Source organism: Lepus europaeus, chromosome 6 (assembly GCF_033115175.1).
Source record: "Lepus europaeus isolate LE1 chromosome 6, mLepTim1.pri, whole genome shotgun sequence".
Lineage (NCBI taxonomy): Eukaryota > Metazoa > Chordata > Mammalia > Lagomorpha > Leporidae > Lepus > Lepus europaeus.
Genome location: NC_084832.1, coordinates 17353420 through 17381138, shown reverse-complemented (window position 1 = coordinate 17381138; position 27719 = coordinate 17353420). Strand labels below are relative to the sequence as shown.

Genomic DNA, 27719 nt, shown 5'->3' with positions numbered 1-27719 from the left:
GAAAGAAAGAAAACCTGAAAATAACAGTAGCAGGCTGTTGTAAAAGAATGGTCTATAAAGCATATTAACAAAAGGATCTAACAACCTACTCTTCAAATGAGTTTCCCCCAAGTGATAGGTTATACAGGGCAAAGACTAACTAATAATGTTTACAGCCACAGAACAGCTTTACTCCAAAGAGTCCATGGAAAATGAAATCAAAAGGAAGGGTTAAGGAGTGGGCAGTGTCTGGGAGTAATGATATACTGGAGAGTCTGGCTTCCGTTACAGCCCCAACTCCTGACTCCAGCTTCCTGCCGATGTGAACCCTGGGAGGCAGCAGCCATGGCTCAAGTAACTGGGCTCCTGCCACCCTTGGAGATTTGCATGCTATTGCCAGTTCCCAGGTTCGGCCCCAGCCCATGCCATTGCAGGCATTTGAGAAGTGAACCAGCAGATGGGAGCGCTCTCTTTCTTCTCTGTATCTTTTGACTCTCAAAAATTAAAAAAGAAAAGTTAATTTGGGTGCAAAAATTGGAACATATACAGGTTGTTGTTGTTTTTTTTAACAGCACAATTTTCCATGAACTCTTTGAAGATCCTCTGTGTGTGGCCACGGGACCTGCTTGCCAAACCCATGTTCCGTTCCAGACATGCCAAATAAAACTGTGTAACACGCAGCTTTGGGCTTAGCTCCAGAACCCAGCAGGGGGACTTACCTTTCCTGCTCCCACAGGGCCGACCACAGCCAGCAGCTCCCCGGGTCTGACGGTGAAGGAGAGGCCTTGAAGGGTGGGCGTGTCTGAGGCCTGCAAGAGAGGTCACCACAGTGTGCCCATTTAAGTCCAGCAGCGCAAACCGCTTTCAGAACACAGAGAACATGGCACTTGACAGCCACAGGATTTCAGTGCAAATGACAAGGTTTCTTGGATCTTTTTTTTTTTTAATTTATTTCTCTGAAAGGTAGAGTTAGAGGGAGAGGGAGAGACAAAGAGAGTTTTTCCATCTGCTGGTTCACTCCCCAAATGGCCACAATGGCCAAAGCCAGGAGCCAGGAGCTTCTTCCAGGTCTCTCATGCTGGTGTAGGGGCCTAAGTACTTGGGCCATCTTCGGCTGCTTTCCCAGGTGATAACAGACAGTTGGATTGGAAGAGGAGCAGTTGGGACTCGAACCAGCACCTATAAGGGATGCTGGCACTGCAGGAAGAGGCTTAGCCCACTATGCCATAGCTCCGGCCCCTTCTTGGCTCACATTAACACAGCAATACAGTATCCTTAATATCCCTTCATTAGGACTTTGTATTAATTTTCTATTTCATTAGCCTCCACAAGGTGGCAACATAAGCACATGGCATTCCCAGTCCTTGACTAATGAATAATTGGAGATCTCTACACTAATCTCCCCGTTTTCTCTGGATAAACAACGAATCCCAGGGGCCAGCATCATGGCACAGCCAGTGAAACCATGGCTTGTGCTGCTGGAATCCTACAGAGTGCCAGTAGGAACCCCAGCTGCTCTGCTTCCCATCAAGCTTCCTGCTATGGTGCCTTGGAAGGCAGTAGATGGTAACGCCCAAGCGCGTGGGTCCCTGCCGCCCACATAGGAGACTGGGGTGGAGTTCCTGGCTCTTGGCTTTGGCCTGACCCAACTCTGGCTATATCAGCCATTTGCAGAGTGAACCAATAGATGGAAAAGCAATATCCCTTTCCCTACCCTTACGTTTCCATAAAATAAATAAACCTTAAAAAAAAAGAGTGAATCGGCCGGCGCCGCGGCTCACTAGGCTAATCCTCCGCCTTGCGGCACCGGCACACCGGGTTCTAGTCCCGGTCGGGGCACCAGATTCTGTCCCGGTTGCCCCTCTTCCAGGCCAGCTCTCTGCTGTGGCCAGGGAGTGCAGTGGAGGATGGCCCAAGTTCTTGGGTCCTGCACCCCATGGGAGACCAGGATAAGCCCCTGGCTCCTGCCATCGGATCAGCGCGGTGCGCCGGCCGCAGCGCGCCAACCGCGGCAGCCATTGGAGGGTGAACCAACGGCAAAAGGAAGACCTTTCTCTCTGTCTCTCTCTCACTGTCCACTCTGCCTGTCAAAAAAAAAAAAGGAGTGAATCTCAGGAAGACTCCCCCAGCAAGAAAACCTTCCTAAAATCACTCTTGGCAAATGAACTCCTGAAACTGATGGTCAAAGCTGTAACCAGAGCTCTAATGCCTCCAGCAACAAAAGTGAGGAAGGAAGAAATTAAGTACAGGATCAGTGTTGTATCTATAGCATGCACTTTGTTCCCTGGACAAACAGGGACAACACAGTACTTCTACTGGAACCACCACAGAGGCACTGGTTACCTACCACAGGCGATCAACACACAGGGGGCAGTTAAAGCACTCATTACATTCATTAAGATAAAGAGACCGGAGACTACGCATGTTTTTACCTATACAGTCTGAGCATCCCAAACATAGAAATACAAAACAAAACAAAAAAAAACTCTTTGGGGGACAACATGATGCTTCAAGTAGGAAATCCCACACTTGACCTTATGTGACAGGTGACAATCAAACTGCAGGTATGCTAAAATGATCACATAAATTACCTCCTGGCTAGGCATAAGGGGTGTGCATGAGACACACATGAATTTCATGTGTAGACTTGGGTTCTACCCCCAAGATAGCTCAGTATGTATTTGCACATATTCCAAAGTCTGAAAAAAATAAGCGTTCTGAAACACTTTTGGTTCCAAGCATTTTGGGGAAGGGATATTCAACCTGCAGTAAATGTCAAGAAAATTTTCAGTAACTGCTAAATTTTAAAAACTGACTTTACAGGTCCTAACTAAAGGGCCAAGCAAAAGTCACTTCTATAAAGAACTTCTAATTAAGAAGCTGGTGTGTGATGCATGAGAAACTTCAGTCTCTCTACTCCTATGTATCCAATGGCTATTTCTGATTTTCCTACTTCGTGCTCAGTTTTGACTGCAAGGCATGAGTCACATACAAATCCCAGCTTGCCTTCTACTGGGTAGGGTCTTGTTAGGAGAGGGTCCTGCCCCACAGAGGCAGCTTGGGAAGGGGCAATGGTCTGCTGCAACCACAAGGGGGCAGCATTTGGTGGCTCAGGGAGCCCAGCCCCTTCCTGGTCGTCCAGGCTTCCAGACACAGGCAAGCACGGCCTGAGCACCTGCTCCCAGCCAGACACTGTACACTGTGGCTGTGGGGACACAGCAGTGCACAGAGCAGAGCCGACCCCTGCCCCTGTGTAGATCAGAGGACCACAGGACCATACATTTTAAAGCCTTGAGATTGAGACCAAGTCCATTCGTGTTATAAATGAAGCCCTGGGGATGGTGAGATCTTTGCTGATGGAGTCCCTGTCTGCCCTCACTCCTCGGCTTCTCTCCCCAAGTCCCCACTGCCTGGCCCCTCCACATCACAGACCTTACCCATATAAACCCTACCCTCTCCCTGCAAGAAACCTAACCCCACCGACGAGACCAGGAAAACCGCAGGGCGAACCAATCCCACAGTGTGAGCTGCAAGAGTCCTGGAACTGGTTGCCACGTTCCTGGAGGAACAGACACCCATTTTACAGCACTGCGGGGCTGGTACCAGAGAGGCTCGCTCGGTAACGGACCCCACAGGTGCCCGTGGGCCACCTGGCGCAGACGCAGCAGCTTTCTCCTAGAGCACTTCTTTAGAATGTAACTTTAGTGGTGTTTCCGGTGGCTATTCAAATCACACTAGGGTGGGGTGTGCCACACCAGGACAGCCAGGAGAAGCTGCCAGGTCAGGCGGAGTGCCTTGTGTGTGATGCAGCTTCCTATCCTGGGGGCCGTATTGCTTTGTAGGTGGAGATGGCAGGGCTCACATCAGAATCAGGAGACCACGAGAGGGTAGCACAGTACCTACAGCCAGGGTGCAGGAAAAAAGTCTACGACTTCCACATCTGTACGACACAGTGTGGAGCAGCCAGGGAGTGCTGGTCAACCTCCTGCTGGCTCCCAGCTCCACTTGCACCCTGGCTCTTGCAAATCACACCTCCCAGACTCTCTTGGGCCAAGTCAGGTTTAGCCATATGGAGAGCCCAAGCCAAGCAGGGATGCAGGAGAGGGGGAAGCCAGTTCTCACTAGCATCTCCCGCCTGCTCCAAGCAGCCATTGCTGTCCCAGAACACAGAGGAGAGAGAGCTCCCAGCTGGGGGGGTTCTGCTCCCAAGGGTGCCTCTGGCAGATACCACATCTAGCCCTAGAGGTAGGAGCAGCCTCCAGGCCCTGCCAGTCCCCGGGCGGCTGTGCCCATTATCATGCACCCTTCCCCATCACCTCCATAAAGTCCCTGCACGAAGCTCCCCCTCCCAAGCCATGCATTCTGTTTTCTGGGCTAACCCCGACTGAGGCAGAGCTGTGCATAGGGGACCACAGAGTCCGGTGACAAAGGCTCCGTGGTGGTCCACACAGGCAAAGGCCTCTGAGGGTGGGCCCTGTTCCTTCCCACTTGTCTAAATGTCCCAAGTATATCAAGTGTTGGGAAACCTTGTGAGCTGCCCCTGCTCTCTGAGCAGGCCACAGAGTGAAATCCTGCAGGTGGTGGCCCAGGGTTTGCTCCCAGAGCCTGCTGCCTCCTCCCCACCCCGGGGCCACCATCAGGCCACACAGAGGTGTGGAACCCCCATCCCACAGCACACAGCCAAAGCACAGGCTTCCTTCACCTGGAGCAAGATGATCTGAAAACATTAAGGTGCACAAAAGCACACAGGCCACCAAGGCTTCCAGAGCAAGCCACGGTGTGCTGCTGAGTCGCCCGGCTCCACACGGCAGCCCTCATCTGCCCAGGCCTAAGACCCACTGCAGAGGGAAGGAACCCTCGGTGTGTTCTTGAAAATAAGAGGCTCTCTGCTCCTCCCCATCTGACAGACAGCTGGGTCTCTCTGTGCAGGGCCAGCACATCCCCAGGACATGATGGTGAAGGTCAGAGTAACAGATTTGGCGGCCTTGGGCACTGGTCACTAGGGCTGCTTTTAACTCTGGCAAAGTGGATCTTGTCGCTATCGGTGATCCGTTTGTTTACCTCAACCACACGGTCTGCACGTCCAGTGTGATTCCACTGGGGCCATCTGCACATCACAGTCAAGGCCAAGAATGGGAAGCTGGTCATGAATGGGAAAGCCAGGAGCGATATCTGGCCAACATCGAGAGGGGTGATGCTGATTCAGACGATGCTGTGGAGTCGTCCACTGGTGTCTCCACTCCACGGAGAAGGCTGGGGCTCATGTGAAGGGTGCAGTCCAAAGCATCATCGTCTCTGTCCCCTCTGCCGATGTCCCCATGCTTGTGATGGGCGTTGAGAAGTATGACAGCATCCTCAAGATCATCAGCAGTGCTTAGCCGTCCTGGCCCAGGTCACCCATGACAACTCTGGCATCACGGAGGAACCCACGACCACCGTCCATGCCATCACTGCCACCCACAAGTCCGTGGATAGCCCGTCTGGGAAGCTGTGACGTGATGGCTGTGGGGCTGCCCAGAACATCATCCGTACATCTACTGGGGCTGCCAGGGCCATGGGCAAGGTCATCCCTGAGCTGAGTGGCCTTCTACGTGCCCGCCCACATCCTGTCAGTCACAGACCTGGAGAAAGCTACTAAGGGTGAAGACATCAAGGAGGCGTGGAAGCAGGCATCAGCAGGCCGCCTGGAGCCTCCTGGGCTACACCAAGGACCAGGTTGTCTCCTGCGACTGTGACAGTGACAGCCACTCCTCCACCTTTGATGCCAGGGCTGGCAGTGCCATCAGTGACCACTCTGTCAAGTTCAGTTCCTGGTATGACGAGTTTGGCTACAACAACAGGGTAGTGGACCTCATGGTCCCTACGGCCTCCAAGGAGGCCTCGAACCATGGACCCCAGCGAGAGCACCAGAGGTAAAGAGAGGCCCTAAGCTGCTGGGGAGTCCCCACCCCCACTCAGCCCCTGACACACTGAGGGTTTTCCCCCTCTTCACAGTTTCCATCCCAGAACCCCTGGGGAAGGGGAGGGGCTTAGGGAACCCTCACTTGTCATGTTACCATCAATACAGTGTGCAGCACCACAAAAACAAAACAAAAAGTTACAGAACAACTGGTCAGACACCTTGGGCTGACTGGAAACTTCCTTGCTGCTTACAGCAAACCTTACTCTTGATTTTAAGAATTTTTATAACACAAACTTGGGAAAAGAACAAGTCACATTTTCTATGATGTATAAAGTCTCCAAATTCTGTCCAATCAGTGTCACTCATTGTCATGATCTCAAAATAAAGGATTCATTGGGGTCAGCAATGTGGCACAGCGGGTAAAGCCACCGCCTGCAACACCAGCATTCCCATATGGGTGAGCACTGGTTCGAGTCCCGGCTGCTCCACTTCCAATCCAGCTCCCTGCTAATGCAGCTGGGAAAGCAGTGGAAGATAGTCCAAGTACTTGGCCCCTGCCATGCACGAGGGAGACAGACAGAATTCCTGGCTCCAGGATTCGACCTGGTCCATAGCCATTGCAGCCAACTGAGGAGAAAACCAGCAGATAGAAGAGCGCTCGCTTGCTCTCGCTCTCTCGCTCTCTCTGTCTCCCTTTCCCCCTGTAACTCTGCCTTTCAAATAAATAAAGATAAATCTTTAAACAGAAAAACAAATGAAGGACTCATTACCTTATCCCACGAAGCAGTGAAATCCTGCACGTGTACTATTGTTTTGCCATCTGAGGTCAGCTGAGTGTTGCGCTGGGATATTTCATCAAGTAACAGAAAGTCCTATGGAAACAGGCGAAACACATACTGTTTAAACAGCAGAACAGCGAAAGGGTAAACAGAAGAACCACTGCTTCTACGGCATTTGCAATAGAAAACTTTATGCGGCCTACAGATCATTTTAGCTATGGAACCTAAAGCGTTTATCAGTTCGCGTCAGAACAAAATAAATATTTAATGACACAAATTACCGTGTACATTATAAAATAGTGAACCACAAGGCTGCTATCTTTGCAACTTTCTCAGTAAGTGGACTGGTTCCTTCCTCGAGAGAAAATACTTCAGGGGAGAACCTGGCCTTTCCACTGCTTTACTGCTGTGTTACCAACAGCAGACACTGAGGTGGTAGGAAACGATTTGATAAATATTTACCAACGCCTCACCGCGCACCAGCACGTGCTGCATACAACGAAGGCCATTTCCAGGCCAGAAGGAAGTGAGCTGGGCCAGAAGGGATGCCCAGGGAACACGGCCCCATGGCTCAGCCCGAAGCAACGCCTGCCTGGGCCTCGTGCTTTGTTGCTGCAAACCTGTCATTAACTTAAGCCACACTTTATAAACTTGCCATCTCTTAAACAATGTGCTACGGTGAGCGTTTTGGTACAGTGGTTGAAATGCTCTCGGCACACGCACATCCCATACTGGAGGGCCTCGGTTGGAACCCAGCTCCGCTCCAGCCCAGCTTTCTGTTAATGCACACTCCAGGAGACAGCAGGTGGTGGCCAGTACTTGGCTCCTTGCCACCTACATAGCAGACCTGGATGGAGTTCCAGGGTCCCAGTTCCAGCCTCTGATCCAGCTACAGCGGTTGTGGGTCTTTGGGGAGTGACCCAGAGGATGGGAGCTCTCTGTCTGAACGTGTGTACGTACGTATGTGTCACTTCTCTGCTCTCTCTGTGGATGCCCTCTGCCTCACAGCAGGAAGGGCCCCGTGGTCCTTGTGTTGTTTTTCGCACTAGTTAGCAGCTATGCAATGCACTTTAACGGAACTTTAAAAAGTCACGTAAGTCATGACAAGTCTAACATAATGACGTATATTCCCTCTTGCTCCTCAAAAGCTAGCCACTCATAGTTTAGGAGAAAAAACACAGCGGCACAGAAATGAAACCAACAACACAGCTCACTCCACTCCCAGATTTTAGACTAGGGGCGGAAAGTGCTGGCTGTCCTCCAACTCTGCTGTCAGGAAGCATCCTCTATGGTTGTTTTTTGTTTGTTTGTTTGTTTGTTTTTTACAGGCAGAGTGGACAGTGAGAGAGAGAGACAGAGAGAAAGGTCTTCCTTTGCTGTTGGTTCACCCTCCAATGGCCGCCACGGCCGGTGCGCTACGGCCGGCGCACCGTGCTGATCCGAAGCAGGAGCCGGGTGCTTCTCCTGGTCTCTCATGCGGGTGCAGGGCCCAAGCACTTGGACCATCCTCCACTGCCTTCCCGGGCCATAGCAGAGAGCTGGCCTGGAAGAGGGGCAACCGGGACAGAATCCGGTGCCCCGACTGGGACTAGAACCCGGTGTGCCAGCGCCACAGGCGGAGGATTAGCCTATTGAGCCACGGTGCTGGCCCCTCTCTGTTTTTAATAGAAAGCTTTTATTTAGTAAATATAAATTTCATAGGTACAGCTTTTGGAATATAATGGTTCTTCCCTCCATACCCCCCCTCACACCTCCTACTCCCTCTCTCTTCCCATTCTTCATTAAGATTCATTTTTAATTATCTTTATATACAGAAGATCAACTCTATACTAAGTAAAGATTTTAATGTTTGCACCCACACAGACACACAAAGTATAAAGTACAGTTTGAAGACTAGTTTTACTGTTAATTTGCATAGGAGAGAGGTCCTACATGGGGAGCAAGTGCACAGTGATTCCTGTTGTTGATTTAACAATTGACACGCTTATGTATGACGTCAGTGATCACCCGAGGCTCTTAACATGAGCTGCCAAGGCTGTGGAAGCCTCTTGAATTTACAAACTCCGTCATTATTTAGACAGGGCCATAAGCAAAGTGGAAGTTCTCTTCTCCCTTCAGAGAAAGGTACCTCCTTCTTTGATGGACCCTTCTTTCTACCAGGATCTCAACTCACAGAGATCTTTCATTTAGGTCATTTTTTCCACAGTGTCCTGGCTTTCTATGCCTGAAACGCTCTCGTGGGCTTTTTAGCCAGATCCGAATACCTTAAGGGCTGATTCTGAGACCAGAGTGCTTTTTAGGGCATTTGTAATTCTGTGAGTCTGCTGTATGGCCTGATTCCCATGTTAGATTATTCTCCCCTTTTTAATTCTATCTATTATTATTAGCAGATACTTGGTCTTTATTTATTCCATCCAACCAGTGGATGGAAGACCTCTCTGTCTCTCTCTGCCTCTGGCTCTCTGTAACTCTGCCTTCCAAATAAACAAATAAATCTTTAAAAAGCAAAACTAATGGCCAGTGTGACACGGGTAACAGATGTGGCCCTTAATCCCATCCTACCCTCATGAATGGAGTTACTGCCCTTGTAAAAATTTACTTATTCCTATCTTTATGATCAGTTATGCACTTAAAATAATTACTTTGGCCGGCGCCGTGGCTCAACAGGCTAATCCTCCGCCTTGCGGCACTGGCACACCGGGTTCTAGTCCCGGTCGGGGCGCCGGATTCTGTCCCGGTTGCCCCTCTCCCAGGCCAGCTCTCTGCTATGGCCCGGGAAGGCAGTGGAGGATGGTCCAAGTGCTTGGGCCCTGCACCCGCATGAGAGACCAGGAGAAGCACCTGGCTCCTGGCTTCGGATCAGCGGGAAGTGCCGGCCGCAGCGGCCAATGGAGGGTGAACCAGCGGCAAAAAGGAAGACCTTTGTCTCTGTCTCTCTCTCTCTCACTATCCACTCTGCCTGTCAAAAAAAAAATAATAATAATAATTACTTTAACTAGTAAGATGGCATTGGCACCTGCCAACTTAATGGGATTTGGAGTTCCATGGCAAGTTTTTAGCTTTACCCTTAGGGGTAAGTCCAAGGGAACGTGTACCGAACTCTCTTATTCCCACTCTTATTTATTTATTTATTTGACAGATAGAGTTAGACAATGAGAGAGAGAGACAGAGAGAAAGGTCTTCCTTCCATGGGTTTACTCCCCAAATGGCCGCTACGGCCACAGCTATGCCGATCCCAAGCCAGGAGCCAGGTGCTTTCTCCTGGTCTCCCATGCGGGTGCAGGGCCCAAGCACTTGGGCCATCCTCCACTGCCGTCCCGGGCCACAGCAGAGAGCTGGACTGGAAGAGGAGCAACTGGGACTAGAACCCGGTGCCCATATGGGATGCGGGTGCCGCAGGAGAATTAACCAAGTGAGCCATGGCACCGGCTCCCCCATTCTTATTTTTAACAGGGACTAATTTTCAACTGGATTTGAATACCTAAGAATAATTGTTTTAAATAAAGAGTTCAACCAATGGTATTAAGTAGAACAAGAAAATAGTAAAAAGAATAAAATAGTAAGCTGTTTCTCAACACTTAGAACAAGGGAGAAGCCTCAACTTTTTAGCAGGTGCACCCTGCTAAAAACCCAGCAACCTGGAACCACTCTTCCTGGCCTACCGTGCAGCTAGGTATAACCATGCAACCAGAGGCCAGGCCCAGGAACCTCTTCGACCCTACCACCTGGGTCTTGAAAGCTGCCAGCTGGGTCAAGGCCATGCAGAGGGGAGCAGTAAGAAGGAAGAAGCTTGGGTCCCTAACACTACGTGAATTCTACCAGCCCCGCAACTTATAAAGGGAGGAACCATGCCTGCTGCTTAGCTTCCAATGTGTCCCCCACAAAATTCATGTGTTAAAACCCAACAGCCAGCGCGTCGCATAGCAGGTAAAGCCACTGCCTGCAGTGCCGGCATCCCATGTGGGCACCAATTCGAGTCCCAGCTGCTCCACTTCCGATCCAGCTCCCTGCTATGGCCTGGGAAAGCAGAAGAAAATGGTCCAAGTCCTTGGGCTCCTGCACTCATGTGGCAGACCTGGAAGAAGCTCCTGGCTCCTGGAGCCTGATCAGCACAGCTCCAGTCATTGCAGCTATTTGTGGGATGAACCAGCGGATGGAGGACCTCTCTGTCTCTCTCTGCCTCTGCCTCTCTGTAACTCTACCTTCCAAATAAACAAATAAATCTTTAAAAATAAAAAATAAAAACAACAACTAATGGCCAGTGTGACACGGGTGAGAGGTGTGGCCCTTAATCCCACCCCACCTCATGAGTGGAGTTACCGCCCTTGTGCCCTGTTCCCTGCACCACGAGAGGACATGGTGCTGCCTCCAGCTTCAAGCCAGAAAATGGGCTTTGCCAGACCCTGAATCCAGTGTTGTGCTTCATGGCCTGCAGAACTGTGAGACGCAAACTTATTTTCTTCATACAATACCCAGTCTGCAGCATTTTCTTACAGAAATAGATAAGACAACCCCTGAAAAAATACCTCGGAGTCCTAACCCCAGGACCTTGAAACCGACTTTCTTTGGAAATAGGAGTGTGGTGGGCCCCTATTCCAACACAAGTGCAGTGCTTATGAGGCAGGAAGAGACAGACGGAGACCAACACAGGCAGAGAGCAGCCGCGTGATGATGGAGTCAGACACAAGAGGGACACGGCCACAAGTCCAGGGACCCCCCAGGGACGCGGCCAGCAGCTGCAGCTGGGGGAGGGGAGGCAGGATCCTCCTCCACGCCCTCTGGGGAGCGTGGCCCCGCTGCCCCCTGGATCTCAGAAGGCAGCCTCCAGGACTGGGAAGGGAAGTTGTACTGGTGGAAGCCACCCACATCCTGGCATGGTCCCATCAGCCAAGCAAACCCACACGGAACGTTACAAGGACTAACTGCCTGTGCAAGAGATGGCAACACAGGGGACTCTGGACCCCATCCTAGCAAACACAGGAGGCAAGTGACCTCAGCACCCAGACGTGTCTGAGAGCTGGCGTGAGCCATGGACCACATCCGTCAGACTCCCGGCTTTCACTCCACAAAGTTCCAAACCCGATTACAACGTCTGACTTCAAAAGATCCACTGGGGAAAACTGAGAAAGAAAACCTTCTTCATGTAGGAAAAGGAAAACAGGTTCCTGTGCACAGCCTAAGAGCCACCCACTCTGCACTGCCTCCCTCACCCAGCAGCCTTCTGAGCCCCTGGGTAGGTCAGGCGTTGCTCTCTCCACCTGCACCGGCCCCGGGTCCAGAGAGGAGGCGGTGGACAGAGACAAATGCTGTCAGAGTCAGAGGGCTCCCCTGCAGCCTTTGCTGTGGCCTCTGATTCTCTCTCCGTGGCATCTCACAGTCAACCAGGTGCTGAATCTATTTTGCCACAATTCACTTTTCTCCATTCCTCTTGACAGCTCAATTTCAGAAGCTCCCTGACCGCCAATTGTGTGACTTGCTGGTTGTGGGTTTTCACTGCTCTCCCTACACTTCCTGGCTTCTACCCTAGCAGTCCCAACCCTAAGAACCACTCCTTTAGGATCTTCGGACAACACCAGTGCTTCTGTACACCATGATGGCAATCCTCAGCAGCACCCCCAGCACCTGCATCCACACCCCTTAAGTGGCCCCTGCCTCCATCCCCTGACCATAAATCCCACCCAGGGTGCAGGGCCCATCTCCAGTGGGAATCCTACTGGGAGCCGGCTTGGAGATGAGGTCCCCACAGCAATGAGCAGGTGCCCCTCACAGCCAGGACATGGTGGATCCATGCTGCCCAGGTGCACACACAGACGACACGGTTAGTTAAAGCAGTCCAGCCCCTCCCTACGCCAACAGAGCCTCGCACGGTCCGAGTCTCCACAGCAACAAGCAGAAAGTTCTTACATGTCATAAATCTTGTCTAGACAGAATACAATTCTGATTTTAGCTTAAGCCAAGTACCAGGTCAGAAAATTCAATCTTCAGTGCATGCCTCTTGCAAAAGCTTTACTTTTTTTTTCTTTTTTCTTTTTTCTATTTCAAGGTAGGAAATGTGGAGGCACAAGGTGAGGAAGTGAATCTGCAGAGCACTTGTCCACAAACAGCAGGCCTAGGGGAGCAAGAAGTTACCGTCTTACAGCAATTAAGTGAGACTCCATTCGACACAAGAACAGCTTGTGAAGGTGCCAGAAGCGCTGGCTGGATTTTTCTCTAATACTCAAGGCGCGTGAAAAAAAGCTGCGTTTAAATCGCCACTACAGCAATGAGCAGGTCACGGGGGAACCATCAGACGTCAGAACTGGAGCCGAAAAGTCTGACTTCCAAGGAACAGCCTAAGCCTATGCAGCTCCATGAGCACCATTAGCCCGGGGACCCGGGTGACTGGGGTAGGCGCCACACACAACGTTCAGCATGGATGTGGGTCAAGACAGGATCCCTTATAATCCGATGGGGCTTGCTCTCTGCCAAGACCGTTGGCTGCTTCCTTACTAAGAGAAAAACCAAGGGAACTTCTTGGGCCTTTGACTTCACAGTGGGTCCTCCGTTTTCTGGGCAAGGAAAAAGGCAGGTAGCACACTACGAGGCTCACGCAGAGGTCCGCACCCTGGGTATGGACCTCACCCAGCAGCATCCCAAGGGTGGAAGTGTGTGCCTGACTTCTTCCCAGGGCTCCCCGAGCTGACTGCACTGGACATCACCAGGACACCCCAGCCCCCGAGCGCCAGCCACAACAGAGTGTCCTGTGCACACTGCTCCCTAAAGGCGGGGTGCCCGCCAGGCTCGAGCCTCGCTATGGCACACCTCGCGACTGCCCACCTCCACGCCAGCACTCTTTCTTCCCCTCCTGCTGCCATTCCCACCCCTGACTGCTCGTGAACACACCTGAGAAGCAGAGGCAGTGCACACTGGATCAAGTCACCCCATCTGCTGCCCACTCACCTGTTGGAGGAAGAGCCACGATGGCTGAACCAGGCAGGCGAGCTCACCTGAGGGGCTGAGAGTGGACACCTGGGCGTTTCAGAAGCACCTCAGGTGGCAAAACCAGATTCCAGCCCAAATCTGGCCCTTGCCAAGTATTCCCTACCGCGCCAAACCCAGGCGATTTTCCAGCCAAAGAATCCCTTGCTTCCTCCTTCTGACCTCTCCCCGCCCCCAACCTCAATTTGATACTTGCTTCCTGTAGCTCGCAAATCTATCCCCGTCTCCTCTGCGTGGCCCTGCTCAGAATCGTGTCATGTTCGTTCTGGGCTACTTGCTCCAGCAGACCCCTAACACACCCCCCACCCTCTGCCCCGGGACCCTGCCTCCTACCCCTGACAACTCAGCCCCAGGCTCAGCCAAGGACACCCCAAAAAAGCTAATTTCCTTAATGCTGTCTGCTGGGTCCCTTGTGACGGCTCTTCAGAAACATCATGGAAAATGCATGAAAGAACGATGCATGCATTTCCAAGTGATTTTTTTAAAATTAACACCGAAATAAACCTATCCTTCTAAAAATTCATTTATTTGAAAGTTGGACTGACACAAAGAGAAATCGAGTCAGACAGAGAGCTACCATTTAGAGTTCCCTCCCCTAGAACACCTGCAGTGGCTGGGGCTGGGCCAGGCAGAAACCAGGAGCCCAGAGCTGAATCAGCGTCCCCCACATGGATGGCAGGGACCCAAGTACTTGGGCTGTCACCTGCTGTGTCTCGGGGTCCACATCAGCTTGAAACAAGAGCTAGAGCGGAGCCAGGATTTGAACTTGGGCATCTACATAGGCATGCAGGCATCCCAAGCAGCACCTTACATACTGCACCAAAAACTGCCTCTAAACTTATCTTTTCCTTCCATTTTTCCACAAATTTGACATACCTTCCTATAGTTCTCTGCTCAGGCCTCCAGTACCCTCCACTCTGTAGCCACAGACATTTTGGTTCCTCAAATCCATGGATCTCAGGTGCACTGAGAGCGTCTCTCACATACTCACCCCCGTGGAAATGGAAAGCAGCAGCCTGACCCACCCCTACCCAACCAGCCCTCCCCAGCACCCAGGGAACTCTCCAGATTACTTCCTTAGCCTTTCCGGAAGCACAGCTTCCACCACGCGCCAGCCTCTTTGCCAGAGAACCTCGTGGTACCAGCACTTTGCCTTCCAAGGGCAATGGCGCACCAGATCACACAACAGTCAGTCTCACTATGTGATGATGGGTGAGCCTCACCCCGATACACAAAGGCTCCGAGCTGTAACGGCGTCTGTGCCTTTGCTTATCACTGTATGTCTATCACAGTGCCAGCCTGCAGCCAAAGACTCAGTTATTTTACGTAGTGATGACTGACAGCTGAGTCGACCTTAAACCTGCTGCACACGTTCTGCCCTCCCCGTGCATCTCTGACCACAGCAAGGGCAGTATTTCCCCAATGCAGCATGTTTCCAGGTACACGAGAACGCCTATGACAGACACGGATGCCTTGGGCCCAAGCCAGCATCTACTGCATCAGAATGTCCAGGGCGAAAGTATAGTTCTGATTCTGAAGAACTAAGGGACACTTTTTAAAATGGGCTATATAAGCCAGTTGTGTTGAAAAAAAAATGTCCAAAATCTAGAAGAAAAACAATTCCAATCATGGCTGCACCAGCACCATGCAGCAGGCCACAACACTATCACCAACAGTGTTACTCTCTGCCATTTATCCCATAACTGCTGCTGAACAGAATCGAAATTCCTGGGCCCACCTTCCTGCGAGAGGACCCGTGCACCTGCGGGGACATAAAAGTTCCCTACCCAAACCAAAGACACTTCCTTTTTGTGTTTGCACAGTTGCCAGCAGCTTTTACTGCACATGAAAGGAATTTCAAGCCTCAGATACAGATTTATTTGCATTCTGGTAGAAAATAAACCTCAAAATCCTAAAGCTTCTCCCCTTCCAAATATTAGACTGGAGTTCCTGAAACCGTTTTTGCAGGACCCCGCTCAACGCCACACATCCTGACACATCGGAGCGTAGAAGCTGCCACTCTCCAGGAAAGCAGTGTTCCATTGTCAGGCATTCGCAGAACCCCACCGATGTGGAGGAGCTGGAGGTTCCCTTCAGTCACACACGTTTCGCGCACCTGCTATCTACAGGGATTATGGAGATGACCAAGGTAGGACATCTGCCCTTGAGAAGTCTGGGATGTAGACAAAGAAAGAAACCTACTAACAGTTGGCTCCAACACCACGGAGCAGAGGTGGATAAAGCTCCAAGTTGGGAGCCCAAAAGAAGAGATTGGGGGTAAAAGCATGTGTGACTGTTCATCTTCTATGTCAGCATGGATAGGCCCCAGTGCCCAGTGCCTTGGGCAGACACACCTGGGTGTCAAGATATTTTTCAGATGAGATGAGCATTTAAATCAGTAGAATCAGCATAAAACAGATTGTCCTACATAATATGAGTGGGGCCCATCCAACCAGGAGAAGGCCTTGGAGAGAATAAGACTGAAAGGGGGGGGGGGGGGGTTGGGGGAAGGAGGAAGAGGAGGGTGTAGGAAGAAGAGGAGGAAGAGGAGGAATTTTGCCATAAGACAGCCCTGGAACTGGAGCTGCGACGTCAGCTCTTCCCTGGGCCCCAGCCTGGGGCATGCACTGCAAATTCAGACTCATCACCTCCACAACCACACAAGCCAATTCCTTAAAGTCACTCAGTACCTCTGTACGTGTACACACACACACACACACACACCCCTTCTGATTGTTTCTTGGGAGAACCCTAATACAAAGGCTTTCTTAATACATGGGGCATGAGGCTGGCACCGTGGCTCACTTGGTTAATCCTCCACCTGTGGCGCCAGCATTCTATGTGGGCACTGGGTTCTAGTCCTAGTTGCTCCTCTTCCGGTCCAGTTCCCTGCTGTGGCCTGGGAGAGCAGTAGAGGTTGGATCAAGTGCTTGGGCCCCTGCACCTGCGTGGGAGACCAGGAAGAAGCATCTGGCTCCTGGCTTCAGATCGGCACAGCACCAGCCATAGCGGCCATTTGGGGAGTGAACCAATGGAAGGAAGACCTTTCTCTGTCTCTCTTTCTCACTGTGTATAACTCTACCTAGCCAAAAAAAAAAAAAAAAGTACATGGGGCAGGAGGGCATCTGGCACAGCAGTTAAGTCACCGCTTGGAACACTCAGATTCTGTATCAGAGTCCTGGGCTCCAGTCTCAGCCCTTCCTGCTCGTGTGCACCCTGGGAGGTACAGATGACAGCTCGAGACGTTCGGTCCTTGCACTCCCAGGGGAAACCTGATTGCGTTCCAGGCTCCTGGCTTTGGCCCTGCCCAGCCTCAGTGGTTGCAGGCATTTGGAATAAACCAGCAGATGAAGATCTCTGTCTCTCTCTCTCTCTCTCTCTGTCTCTCTCTCCTCCTTTCAAATAAACAAATGGGCAATGTGAAATAATCTCTGCACCATCTAGTGCAATCCTCCTTTTTACACATAAGAAAACTGAGCCCAGAGAGGTGCTGAGGGTCCTGGGTCTGTGTCCCCGCCACGGGGGCTGCTCTTCTCCATGTGTTCTACGGGACCTCCTGTGGGCCATATGCTCTGCATTTTGGTCCCAGTGTGCCATGGCACCCTATAGGGCTCCCACACCGAAAGCCCAAGTCAGTGTTGTACCAGCGGAGAGAACCTGGAGCTGCTCTTCCATCCCCACCCCCCATGCCTCAGTCTCCTTAGCTGTAAAACAGGGATGGTAGGGTGGTTGGACGAGCAAGGGCAAACACTCAGAAACACCTGCCCACCACCCCTGCAGTGAGCACTCACTATTTCCTGTTCACACCAAGCCCTGTGGTTTTGATCTTTTATCTCGTAAATGGCCATGTGACACATGAATTTTATTAGCCATTTAGGCTGCTTCCAGTTATCTACGCAGCCCAGTGAGAGAGAGAGCCCAGCTCTCTTCACAGCTGGGAGCCAGGCCAGCAAGTCATCACCAATGGCAGGCTGGGCCAGGCACAGCCCCCAATCGTTCAAGACAGCTGGGCTGGAGACACACAGAGTAGGAAGAGGAAGGCCCATCCGTCCCCACTCTAGACAAGGCCTAGCTCCCATGTGTCAGCCAAGATCCTCCAAAACGCAGTGTTCCAGGAACGCTCAACTCCAACCTGCTCCTACACTTGGCATTTCTCTGGCTTCTGGTGCAGGCTGGGCCACCCTGGGTCCCTGCTGGGTCCCAGCCTACTCCTGGGACTGTGGCTTCCACCAGCCCAGTACAGAGCGTCCACTGCATGTCCAGAGAGGCTGGGCTATGTGGCACTTGCCCGTGCAGCAGAACAAAAGCACGGCAAAGGCCATGGGAGCTGAGCGGAGTGCTCAGCTTAAACCCAGGACAGAAGAGAAGGAGCCCTAGCAGGGGCCAAAGGGAGGAGCCAAAGACTGGAGCGGGGGTGGATGTGGGGCACAGCGAAACCTAGAGTTTTAAAATTTGAGTTTGCAGGAAACAAGGAACCTATGGAGGTTTGGGGAATCAGACTAGATGATGACAACAATTATTCCATATGTTAGAAGGTACTAAGAAGGCAAGGCCGGCGCCGAGGCTCACTAGGCTAATCCTCCACCTTGCGGCACCGGCACACTGGGTTCTAGTCCCGGTCGAGGCACCGATCCTGTCCCGGTTGCCCCTCTTCCAGGCCAGCTCTCTGCTGTGGCCAGGGAGTGCAGTGGAGGATGGCCCAAGTTCTTGGGCCCTGCATCCCATGGGAGACCAGGAGAAGCACCTGGCTCCTGCCATTGGATCAGCGTGGTGCGCCGGCCGCAGCGCGCCAACCGCGGCGGCCATTGGAGGGTGAACCAACGGCAAAAGGAAGACCTTTCTCTCTGTCTCTCTCACTGTTCACTCTGCCTGTCAAAAAAAAAAAAAAAAAAGGTACTAAGAAGGCAACATAGGTTAGGAAACCAGGGCTCAGGGCAGAGTCCTCACTCGATCTTGTACAAGCTATGTGACAAGGGACACTATTTAACCTATTAAAGGAACCTGCAGAGGGGATCTTAGTGCACCAGTAAGCCTTAGATTATCGTCAGAATGAAACAACAAGAGTAAAGGTTCGCAAGGACCCCTGAACCCAGTACAAGGGTACTTCCAAAAACTCATGGAAAATAGAATTAAAAAATAAGATTACTTCAGTACCAAAAAAAAAAAAAAAAAAAAAAGATCTGCAATCAATGAATATGGGATGTTCAAAAAGTTCATGGAAATGCATGTTATGAATAAAATTATGCCTGGATATCAAACATTTTCTGCACTGAAGTAAATTTTTTATTCTGCGTTCTGTAAACTTTGTGAGGTTTGTGCACACATGAGCACACACACACACACAGCAGCAATGAAAGTAAGCAGCATAATAGTGACAACAGTAGTAACAGAATTACAACAGCACAACACACAGCAAGCCACTCTCTAGGAGAGGCACAGTGTGCATTTAAAATGACACTAGCATCAAAATATGTTCCTCAATGTTTTCTTTTAAAAAAAAAAAAAAAAGCTATTCCAATGCATGGACCACGCCTTAACCATGCTGGGTTAAGCCATTGTCACAAAAAACAACTTCAGGGGCTGGCACTGTGGTGTAGCAGGTTAAAGAATGGTGCCTAACCTATACGGGCACCAGTTTGAGTCCTGGCTGCACCACTTGCGATCCAGCTCCCTGCTAATGTGCCTAGGACGGTGGCTGAAGATGGCTCAAGTGCTTGGGCCCCTGAACCTTCATGGTAGACACAGAAGAAGCTCCTGGTTCCTGGCTTCAGCCTGGCCAACCCCAGCCTTTGAGGCTATTTGGGGAGTGAACCAGTGAATAGAAGATCTCTCTGTATGTCTTTCCTTTTCTCTCTCTCTCTCTCTCTCTATGTGACTCTGCCTTTCAAATAAATAAACAAACCCTGAAAGAAAGAAAGAAAAGAAATAATACTCCAGGGCACCAGAACTGACCCTGTGTGACTCATCAGTTTCATGCATACCATTTTTTTTTTATGACTTTGTGTTAAAAACTGATTCTTGTTTATGATGGGGCACTGTGTTCACAGGACATCTTTGCTGGGCATGGATCATGGCTGAGCAAAAACAAGTAGATCTGTTTAAAGCTCAGACAAGCAGGGCCCTCGCAAGGAACCGATTCATTCTCACTTTAGACCCATTCAGCAGTACCAATACTTGAGCACCTATTATGAGCCAGGCCCTTTCTCTTAGTTATGTAAGTTATTTGCCCCTAGCAATTTAGGGACAGCTGCTTAGCAAAGGTGAAAAGGCTTGTAAAATACTGGTTCAACCGCAGTCAGAGAAAGGAAAAAAGAGGACAGGAAAGAACAGGCAGGGATCCAAAGGCATAGCCAGAAATCAACAGGTAAAGCAACTGTGGAGGAAAGACCCAATTTTAAAACGTTCAATCAATTTTCAGGCAGAGAGAGAGAGAGAGAGACATCTTTCATTGACTGGAGCACTCCCCAAATGCCTGTAACATTCAGGGTTGGGCCAGGCTGGAGCCAGCAGCTCAGAACTCTGTTTTGGTCTCCCATCTTGGTCTGCCCAAGCACCGGAGCCATCTGTCACCTGCTGCCGCCCAAAGAGCACTAGGGAAGCCAGACCGGAAGCACCTGGGACTTGGAAGGGCACTGATATGGGATGTAGGCATCCTAAGTGGTGGCCCAACCGGCTGCACCACAATGCCAGCACCAAGCACCTGCTCTTCAGCAGGGGTCATTAGGTGAGGTTCAGGCCACGCTGCCTCCCCAAGGAGCAGGGCTATTTGGCAAGCTCTTCTCTTCCCAGTTCAAAGAGGAACCCACTCCACCTACCTACTCACTGGAGTTGGCACAGGAGACGGAATCTGTTTGCATCCCTGTTCCTAGCATTTCATCACACCCCCATTATCACTGGCACAGACAACTCCTCGGTCGCCGTCACATTGCTGTCCACACGTGATCACAGCGTGTGCTGTTTCCAGCCCACCTTCCCTATGAGAAGCAGGGAAGTCATTCCTATGTCTGGAATGACTCCATGCTTTGGTGCTGATGGAGTTCAACTCCCCTTAACTGGGACCCAGGAACCCAAAGCAATAGGAATAAGGAGCCACCCACAACCTTCACCATCATTCTCTACCAAACCTTGATTCTCCGGATGCTGACGATCGACTCTGACACTCTCTCGATGGCCGCTGGGAAGAAGAGGGTGACGGTGAGCCGCACGGCGCCATACAGCGTCACGGCCACGAACACGCGGCTGGCTGTGATGACGTTGCCCAGGAGCACGTAGACCGTGAAGGTCACGAACACGATGATTTTGCTTGCGACGAAAAACGAGGCCAAATTCATCCCTCTGAGGTAGGAACTGCTCAGGATCTTGGAAATTTCCTTCCTACAACGGACAATGGACAGGAGGTTTGCAGGAAATATCCATGTCAAGGTCACAACCCCAAGTGCCTTTTGCATGTGGCTCCGTTCTAGGGTGGGGGGCACCAATTAAGACAAACTGCTTCTCACACGCTGAAAAACTCAGTGCTTATCCAATATTTTTATGCGCATTGGTTGAAATGTGCAATGCCACAGGATTACATTTTGAGTCTATCAGACTGGGCTTGAACAAGCGCTCGAATGACTCACTCAACAAGCATTCGTAAACTGGAGCCTTGTGCCAAGTGGCTCTGTGATGCCAGAAAGATGAGGGAGACACAGCCTGTCCCCTCCAGGTGCTTCGTGAACTCATGAGAGAAGAGAAAAGCAACCTGAGAATCGTGAGACCCCCCCAAGACCCTAGACAGAAGGTGCAGCAAGCCCGGCGCCTTTGGGGGCAGGCGGAGGCAGTGGGTAACTCCACGTGGTGCAGTCAGAGGGTCACGTGCTTGGCAGAGCCAGACAAGAATGAAGGCAACAGGGTTCCCAAACATAGAGAGGGGCCTATAAAGGTGCAAAGATGAGGGGTGCCAGGTGTCATGTGTTGTGATGCAAAATGTAATCAAATATTTCAATCAAAAGACAAAAAAAAAGATTTTCCAAAGATACAGAATAACAAAGAAGAATACTAATTCCATGGCTGTTTGGCTCAATACAGGCTCACCCCATCTCTGTAATCTCCCCATCAACATCAATTACAGCTTCATTTCAAAGGTCATACCCTCAGTATTAATAGAACCACTGCTTATTCAGAAACACTTGAATTTCATTTTTGTTATTAGTCAGACACATGTACATTTTTTGCCTTAAGAAAAGGGAAGCCCAGGGGCCAGCGCTATAGTGCAGTGGGTTAATGCCCTGGCCTGAAGCGCCAGCATCGCATATGGGCGCCAGTTCTAGTCCTGGCTGCTCCTCTTCCAATCCAGCTCTCTGCTATGGTCTGGGAAAGCAGTAGAAGATGGTCCAAGTCCTTCGGCCCCTGCATCCACATGGGATACCCGGAATAAGCTCCTGGCTCCTGGCTTGGGATCGGCATAGCTCCAGCCACTGTGGCCAACTGGGGAGTGAACCACTGGATGGAAGACCTCTCTCTCTCTCTCTCTCTCTCTCTCTCTGCCTCTCCTCTCTCTGTGTAACTCTCACTTTCAAATAAATAAATATCTAAAAAGAAGAAAGGAGAGGAGAGGAGAGGAGAGGAGAGGAGAGGAGAGGAGAGGAGAGGAGAGGAGAGGAGAGGAGAGGAGAGGGAAGCCCAGGTTAAAATGGTATCCTAGGCCATTCTACTAAACCTACTGCTCACACAGGAGGTGGGCATGCACAGCGTTCAAGTTCACCCCCATATGAAATCATAGGGAGATTTCTGAAACCAACTCAGGACCAAATGGTAAGCAGCATAGCGCACAAACACAGCCCGCTCAGCACAAACCTACCTTCTCAGACTGGCGATCAGCTCTGCAAACGACTTTTCCCAGGCATACATTTTTATTATCCTTATGCCAGTTATGACTTCATTCATGGTCCTGATCCTGGCGTCGGTGAACGCTGCCGTTTTACTCCTAAGGGGGACAGGCGGGAGAGGTGAGCCGCCGGATCACAGCCCTGCTCTCCTGAGCCACAGCAGGCAGGCAGGCAAGGCCCACGATCCAGGGACTCCCTGCGGCTCCTCGGCTCTGACAACACAGGCAGGCCTTCCTCAAAACACAAACGGACAAAGGGCGCAATTAGGAAGTCAACGCTTTAGCCCACCTCAACACATAGGTGGAGAATTTGCAGTAGCTGCGGAGGAAGACACGACAATGAATCAGGTACCATCTCTCCCTGAAGGAACTCACAGGCGGGAGGGGAGGGCAGCAAGGTGAGAGGACCCAATAACAGCAACGCAGGTGGAGGCAGGGAAATAAAACAGGAATGAAATATTGCAGAGCAGAAAAGAAAGGGCTATTAATTCCACGGAAAGAGCGCAAAGCAGGCTTCACGGTGCCAGGAATATCTGAACAGAGGCTGCGAGGATAAGGACCATTTCTCCTGATGGCAAAGAGGGAAAACCCTGAAGGCACCAAAGAAGGAACCCATGGGCATTAAACAGCACAGCACGGCCATGACCTGACACAGGTTAAGCTATGACGTGCAATGTCAGCATCCTATATGAATGCCAGTTCAAGTCCTGGGTACTCCACTTCCAAAGTAGCTCCCACTAATGCACCTGCGAAGCCGCAGATGGTGGCTCAAGTACTTGGGTTCCTGCCACCCCTGCGGGGAGACCCCGATGCAGTTCCTGACTCGGCTTCAGCCGGGTCCAGCCCTGGCTATTGTTTGCATTTGAGGAGTGAACCAGTGCATGAAAGATCTCTCTCCTTATCTCTCCCTCTCTCTCTCTGTCTCTGCCTTTCAAGTAAAGCTTTCAAAAGATATTTCAACTTATTATTATGTAATATATCCTTAAATAACGTCCACATGTGTAGATTCAGCTTAAAGATACTCCATCTTGGGGCTGCAGTGCCTGCGAAGCCGGCTTCAGTAGCCAGTGAATCCCTTCACCTTTTCCCTTTCAAGATTAGCCTTAGGCTTACGGCTGGAGCCCCCAGTGGATAAGCCTGAAGAGCCTGCAAAGACATGTGCAGAAAAAGACACATGCAAAGAAGAGATAATCAAGGGCATTTGTTCCTGAGGAAAAGCACTGGGCTATTCCAAGCCACACAGGGTGCATTTTTCGAACCAGATCTCTCTTACCGCAGTGACGAGAACAGCTTCCCGATGCAGCTTTGCAGAGGCAGGAGGATAAGCAGCACTGCCATCCCAGCCAGACAGGAGACGCCTATCTCCATCCAGAGCAGGGCAGTCACTGCCACGGCCTGCAGTGGTCCTGCCCATAAAAAGTGCAGAAAGATTGTCACCTTCAAAGGAAAAGACAAAGCGTTCTTAGGCCTAGAGAGCAACAAACCCCGTGAGGTTGCGGTACAGAAACAGCCTGCTCTCGGAAGAACAGACAGGAATCTAAACTGAAAGGATCACAGTGGGTGTTCAACCTGCCAGGGCAGGAATCCATGAATCCTCCACAGCTGAAGCCACCCAGGGACCACAAAGGGCTGTGTTGGAAGGAAGGTGTGCGTACGCCCGTCTCACAGCTGAGATGAGGGCGCTCCAGGGCGCTCTCTGCCACACAGCTCAGTCCCCAGCAAAGCCTGGACTACGGTACCGGGTACCGGAGCTACTCCAGACTGGCTTCCAGTTTCTTCAGGGCAGAAATCAAGTCTTACTCCTCCCTGATTCTGAGTAAGGGAGGAGGGACCCTGTTTGATGAGTGGATATTTGACAACAGAAGTGGTCCTGGAACAACGCAGATGTGACCAGCAGCTACAAAGTCCTGGATTACAATACTTCCAGAAGCTCAGTGCAAAAGATGGGTGTGGTGGGATAGTGGAGGAAGGGTTCTTTTTGTGCAGGAACCCCATCCGGCATTACTTATCAAAGGGTTCCTATGGCCAGGCACTGTCCTGGGAACAGGGAAAGAAGTTATCTCTACCCACCGGGAGCTCAGCCCGTACAGCAAAGTAGGAACAGCTCAGTTGCAACCCCACAGCTGCAGACTGCAAGCTACGAAAGGGGAGCCAAGGAGGACTGCTGGATGCATCTAACCAGGGTGGGCCTGAACACCACCCTCGGCCTGTGATTGCTGAGGTGTGTTGTAGACCACACCAGAAAAACAAAACCCAAGGGGCTGGTGCTGTGGTGTAGTGCGTAAAGCCACCGCCTGTGACGCCAGCATCCCATACGGATGCTGATTCAAGTCCCAGCTGCTCCACTTCCATCTAGTTCCCTGCTAATGTGCCTAGGAAAGCAGTAGAAGATGGCCCAAGTGCTTGGGTCCCTGTACCCGCATGGGAGACCCAGAAGAAGCTCCTGGCTCCTGGCTTTGTATCAGCGCAGCTCTGGCCATTGCAGCAAATTGAACCAGCGATATGGAAGTGATGTGGAGTAAACCAGCAGATGGAAGATCGATCTCTCTCTCTCTCTCTCTCTCTCTCTCTCTCTCATTCTCCTTCTATCTCTGTGTAAATCTGACTTTTAAACAGATCTTTAAAAAAAAAAATAAAAAAAACCTTGTCTTAATTCCTCAACAGAATCTGGGCCAAATCAAAACCAGCACCTGCTGTTCCAAGAGGTTTTAGAAGGACACGCAGCTCACCTGGTCAAACTTGTTCACATCATTGGACAACAGGTTGACTATCTGGCCTGTGGTCGTCTTCCCCATAGCCATGTTACTAAGACGAAGCGCCTGAAATAAAAAGAGGAAAACAGAGAATCACACTCCCAGCATGGTACTAAGTTACGCTTAAAATACAACAAATCTAGGGGCCGGTGCTGTGGTGCAGTGGGTTAACGCCATGGTCTGAAGCGCCAGCATCCCATATGGGCACCAGTTCGAGACCTGGCTGCTCCATTTCCTGTCCAGCTCTTCTGCTGTGGCCTGGGATAGCAGTAGAAGATGGCCCAAGTCCTTGGGCCCCTGCACCCACGTGGGAGACCCAGAAGAAGCTCCTGGTTCCTGGTTCTGGCTTCAGATTGGCACAGCTCCGGCCGTTGTGGCCATCTGGGGAATGAACCATCAGATGGAAGACCTCTCTCTCTGCCTCTGCCTCTCCTCTCTCCATGTAACTCTGACTTTCAAATAAATAAATAAAATCTTTAAAAAAATACAACAAATCTGGGCACATTTTCAGGGGCTCTTGTGTGAAGTCCAGGATGACCCACAACAGCAGCTCCAAGTACCAGACACAGCCCACAAGGACAGCAAAGGAAGGAAAAGAAACGGGGGGGGGGGGAACCCACCTCATTTTTATAATCCACTTTATTTTTTATTAATTTTAATGACTGGCCAAGAGAGAAAGAGACAGAGAGTTCCATCCACTGATCCAAAGCCTTACATCAGCCAGGGCTGATCCAAACCAAAGCCAGGAGCCAGGAACTCCATCTGGGTCTCCCACGTGAGTATCAGGGACCCGAGCACCTGAGCCGTCACTGGCTGCCTCCCAGGTTGTACATTAGCAGGAAACTGGATCAGAAGCAGAGCAGCTGGGATTGACCCTCTGCACCCCCTGTAGGATGCAGGTGTCTTAACAGGTAAGCCAATCATTTTACAAACCACACTTTTTAATGAAGGTGGACATGCCCAAAACACAGGGGGATGTGAGTTTATACTTAAGAGTCAGCCAAAGTAATTTTAAGCTGATAAAGAGAACAACGGAAGGGTTGCCAAAGGAAAAATACTAGGGTCTTGAATTGTAAACCTGGAATCAACCGCTAATTCTCCATATGATGTTATCTAAACATTCGGGGTCTGAATTTCCTCATTCTGTGAATGGAAATGAGTGAAATGACAAGCAGTCCCTGAGTCGCTGCTACTGGAGGATTTCAGGCATCTCAGGAGAGACTGTGACTGACGATCCTGTTTCCCTGTCTTTAGAGAAACACAAGCACTTGTAATTCAAGTGTGAATGGGACGATCAAGGGAGGTTGCCGCTGAGGGACAGTGCTGGTGCGAAAGGTCTCGGATGATGAAGAGTAACTGAATGGAGAGAAGAGAAAGATGCCGAGTGCACACAGAGGTGTACAGAAGGGGTCATGTGCAGGCAGCCGCGTCAGGAATGGCCCAAGGGGACGGCGATGTGGGCAGGAAGTTAAGCTGCTGTCTGCAACGTCAGCATGAGGGCGCCATGTGGGTGCCAGTTCAAGTCCTGGCTGCTCCACTTCCGATCCAGTTTCCTGTTAGTGTACCTGAGAAAGCAGTAGAAGATGGCCCAAGTGCTTGGGCCCCCTGCACACACATGGCAGATCAGGAGGAAGCTCCTGGCTCCTGACTTCAGACTGGCCCATCTCCAGCTTGCATTAACTTACTCTCTCTCTCTCTCTCTCTCTAACTGACTTTCAAATAAACAAATCTTTAAAAAAAGAAAAAAAAAAAACAAAAAACCAGCCCAAGACTGGCTGAGGGTGGCCAAGGAAGCAGTCATGACGAGTCTGAAAGTCAGCAAGGAACAGGGAAGCATTTCAGTGTTAGGAAAATTCAGCTGTAGACGTGCTAGGCCAGCAGATTCCTGGAAGAGGGAGAATCAGGGGCCTCCCTGGGAATAGTCCAGGCGAGAGGTAATAAGATCATCCAGCAGGGATGGATGAACTGAAAGGAAAGAGCAGATGGAGGGGGAAACACAAGTGAAAATGCTATGCAAGTGGGAGTGAGTCAATCACAAAATGGGGGGGAAAAAAAAAGCAGGGGCAGAGGCAGGGGCAAGGGTGGGGGACGCGCACCCATAGGAAAGGCCCAGAGCTTGCTGTGGCTTAACCACTAAAAGCTCTCTGCAGATATTTTAGAGCCCAGTTTTGCATACATGTTAACACCACATGCAAAAAGTACAGAGTATATTTTCAGGGACAGAATACCTGCTACGAACTTGTAAGAATTACAATAACACCAAATGGCACATAAAAAGCTCCTCTCCCCCCAACCCTCACTCACCTCCTTGGCCCTGGGACCCACACACCCCTGAGGCTGGCCCATCCCTACTGCACCTTGCATGCCAAGTGCCCTCAGCCCCTCTGTCCTCCGGGGTGCTTATGAGCCACCTGGGCCCCCTGAGGGTGGACAGCAACCCACGCCCAGACTCCTGCCCCCGG

At 50.9% G+C, this 27719-nt stretch overlaps 1 protein-coding gene and 1 pseudogene across 2 annotated transcripts in view; one reads left to right on the top strand and one right to left on the bottom strand.

The window, feature by feature from the left end:
* The window catches only part of ABCC4 (ATP binding cassette subfamily C member 4 (PEL blood group)), a 287341-nt gene that overhangs the window by 164930 nt on the left and 94692 nt on the right, over positions 1-27719 (bottom strand). For both annotated transcript variants that reach the window (XM_062194025.1, XM_062194026.1), the window contains 6 exons: positions 25234-25323; positions 23778-23941; positions 22478-22603; positions 20763-21012; positions 6652-6753; positions 699-788 (listed from right to left, as the gene is read on the bottom strand). In XM_062194025.1, coding sequence (XP_062050009.1) covers positions 699-788; positions 6652-6753; positions 20763-21012; positions 22478-22603; positions 23778-23941; positions 25234-25323 — 822 coding nt within the window. The remainder of the gene's footprint in view (positions 1-698; positions 789-6651; positions 6754-20762; positions 21013-22477; positions 22604-23777; positions 23942-25233; positions 25324-27719) is intronic.
* On the top strand, positions 4932-5895 carry LOC133762540 (glyceraldehyde-3-phosphate dehydrogenase-like; annotated as a pseudogene).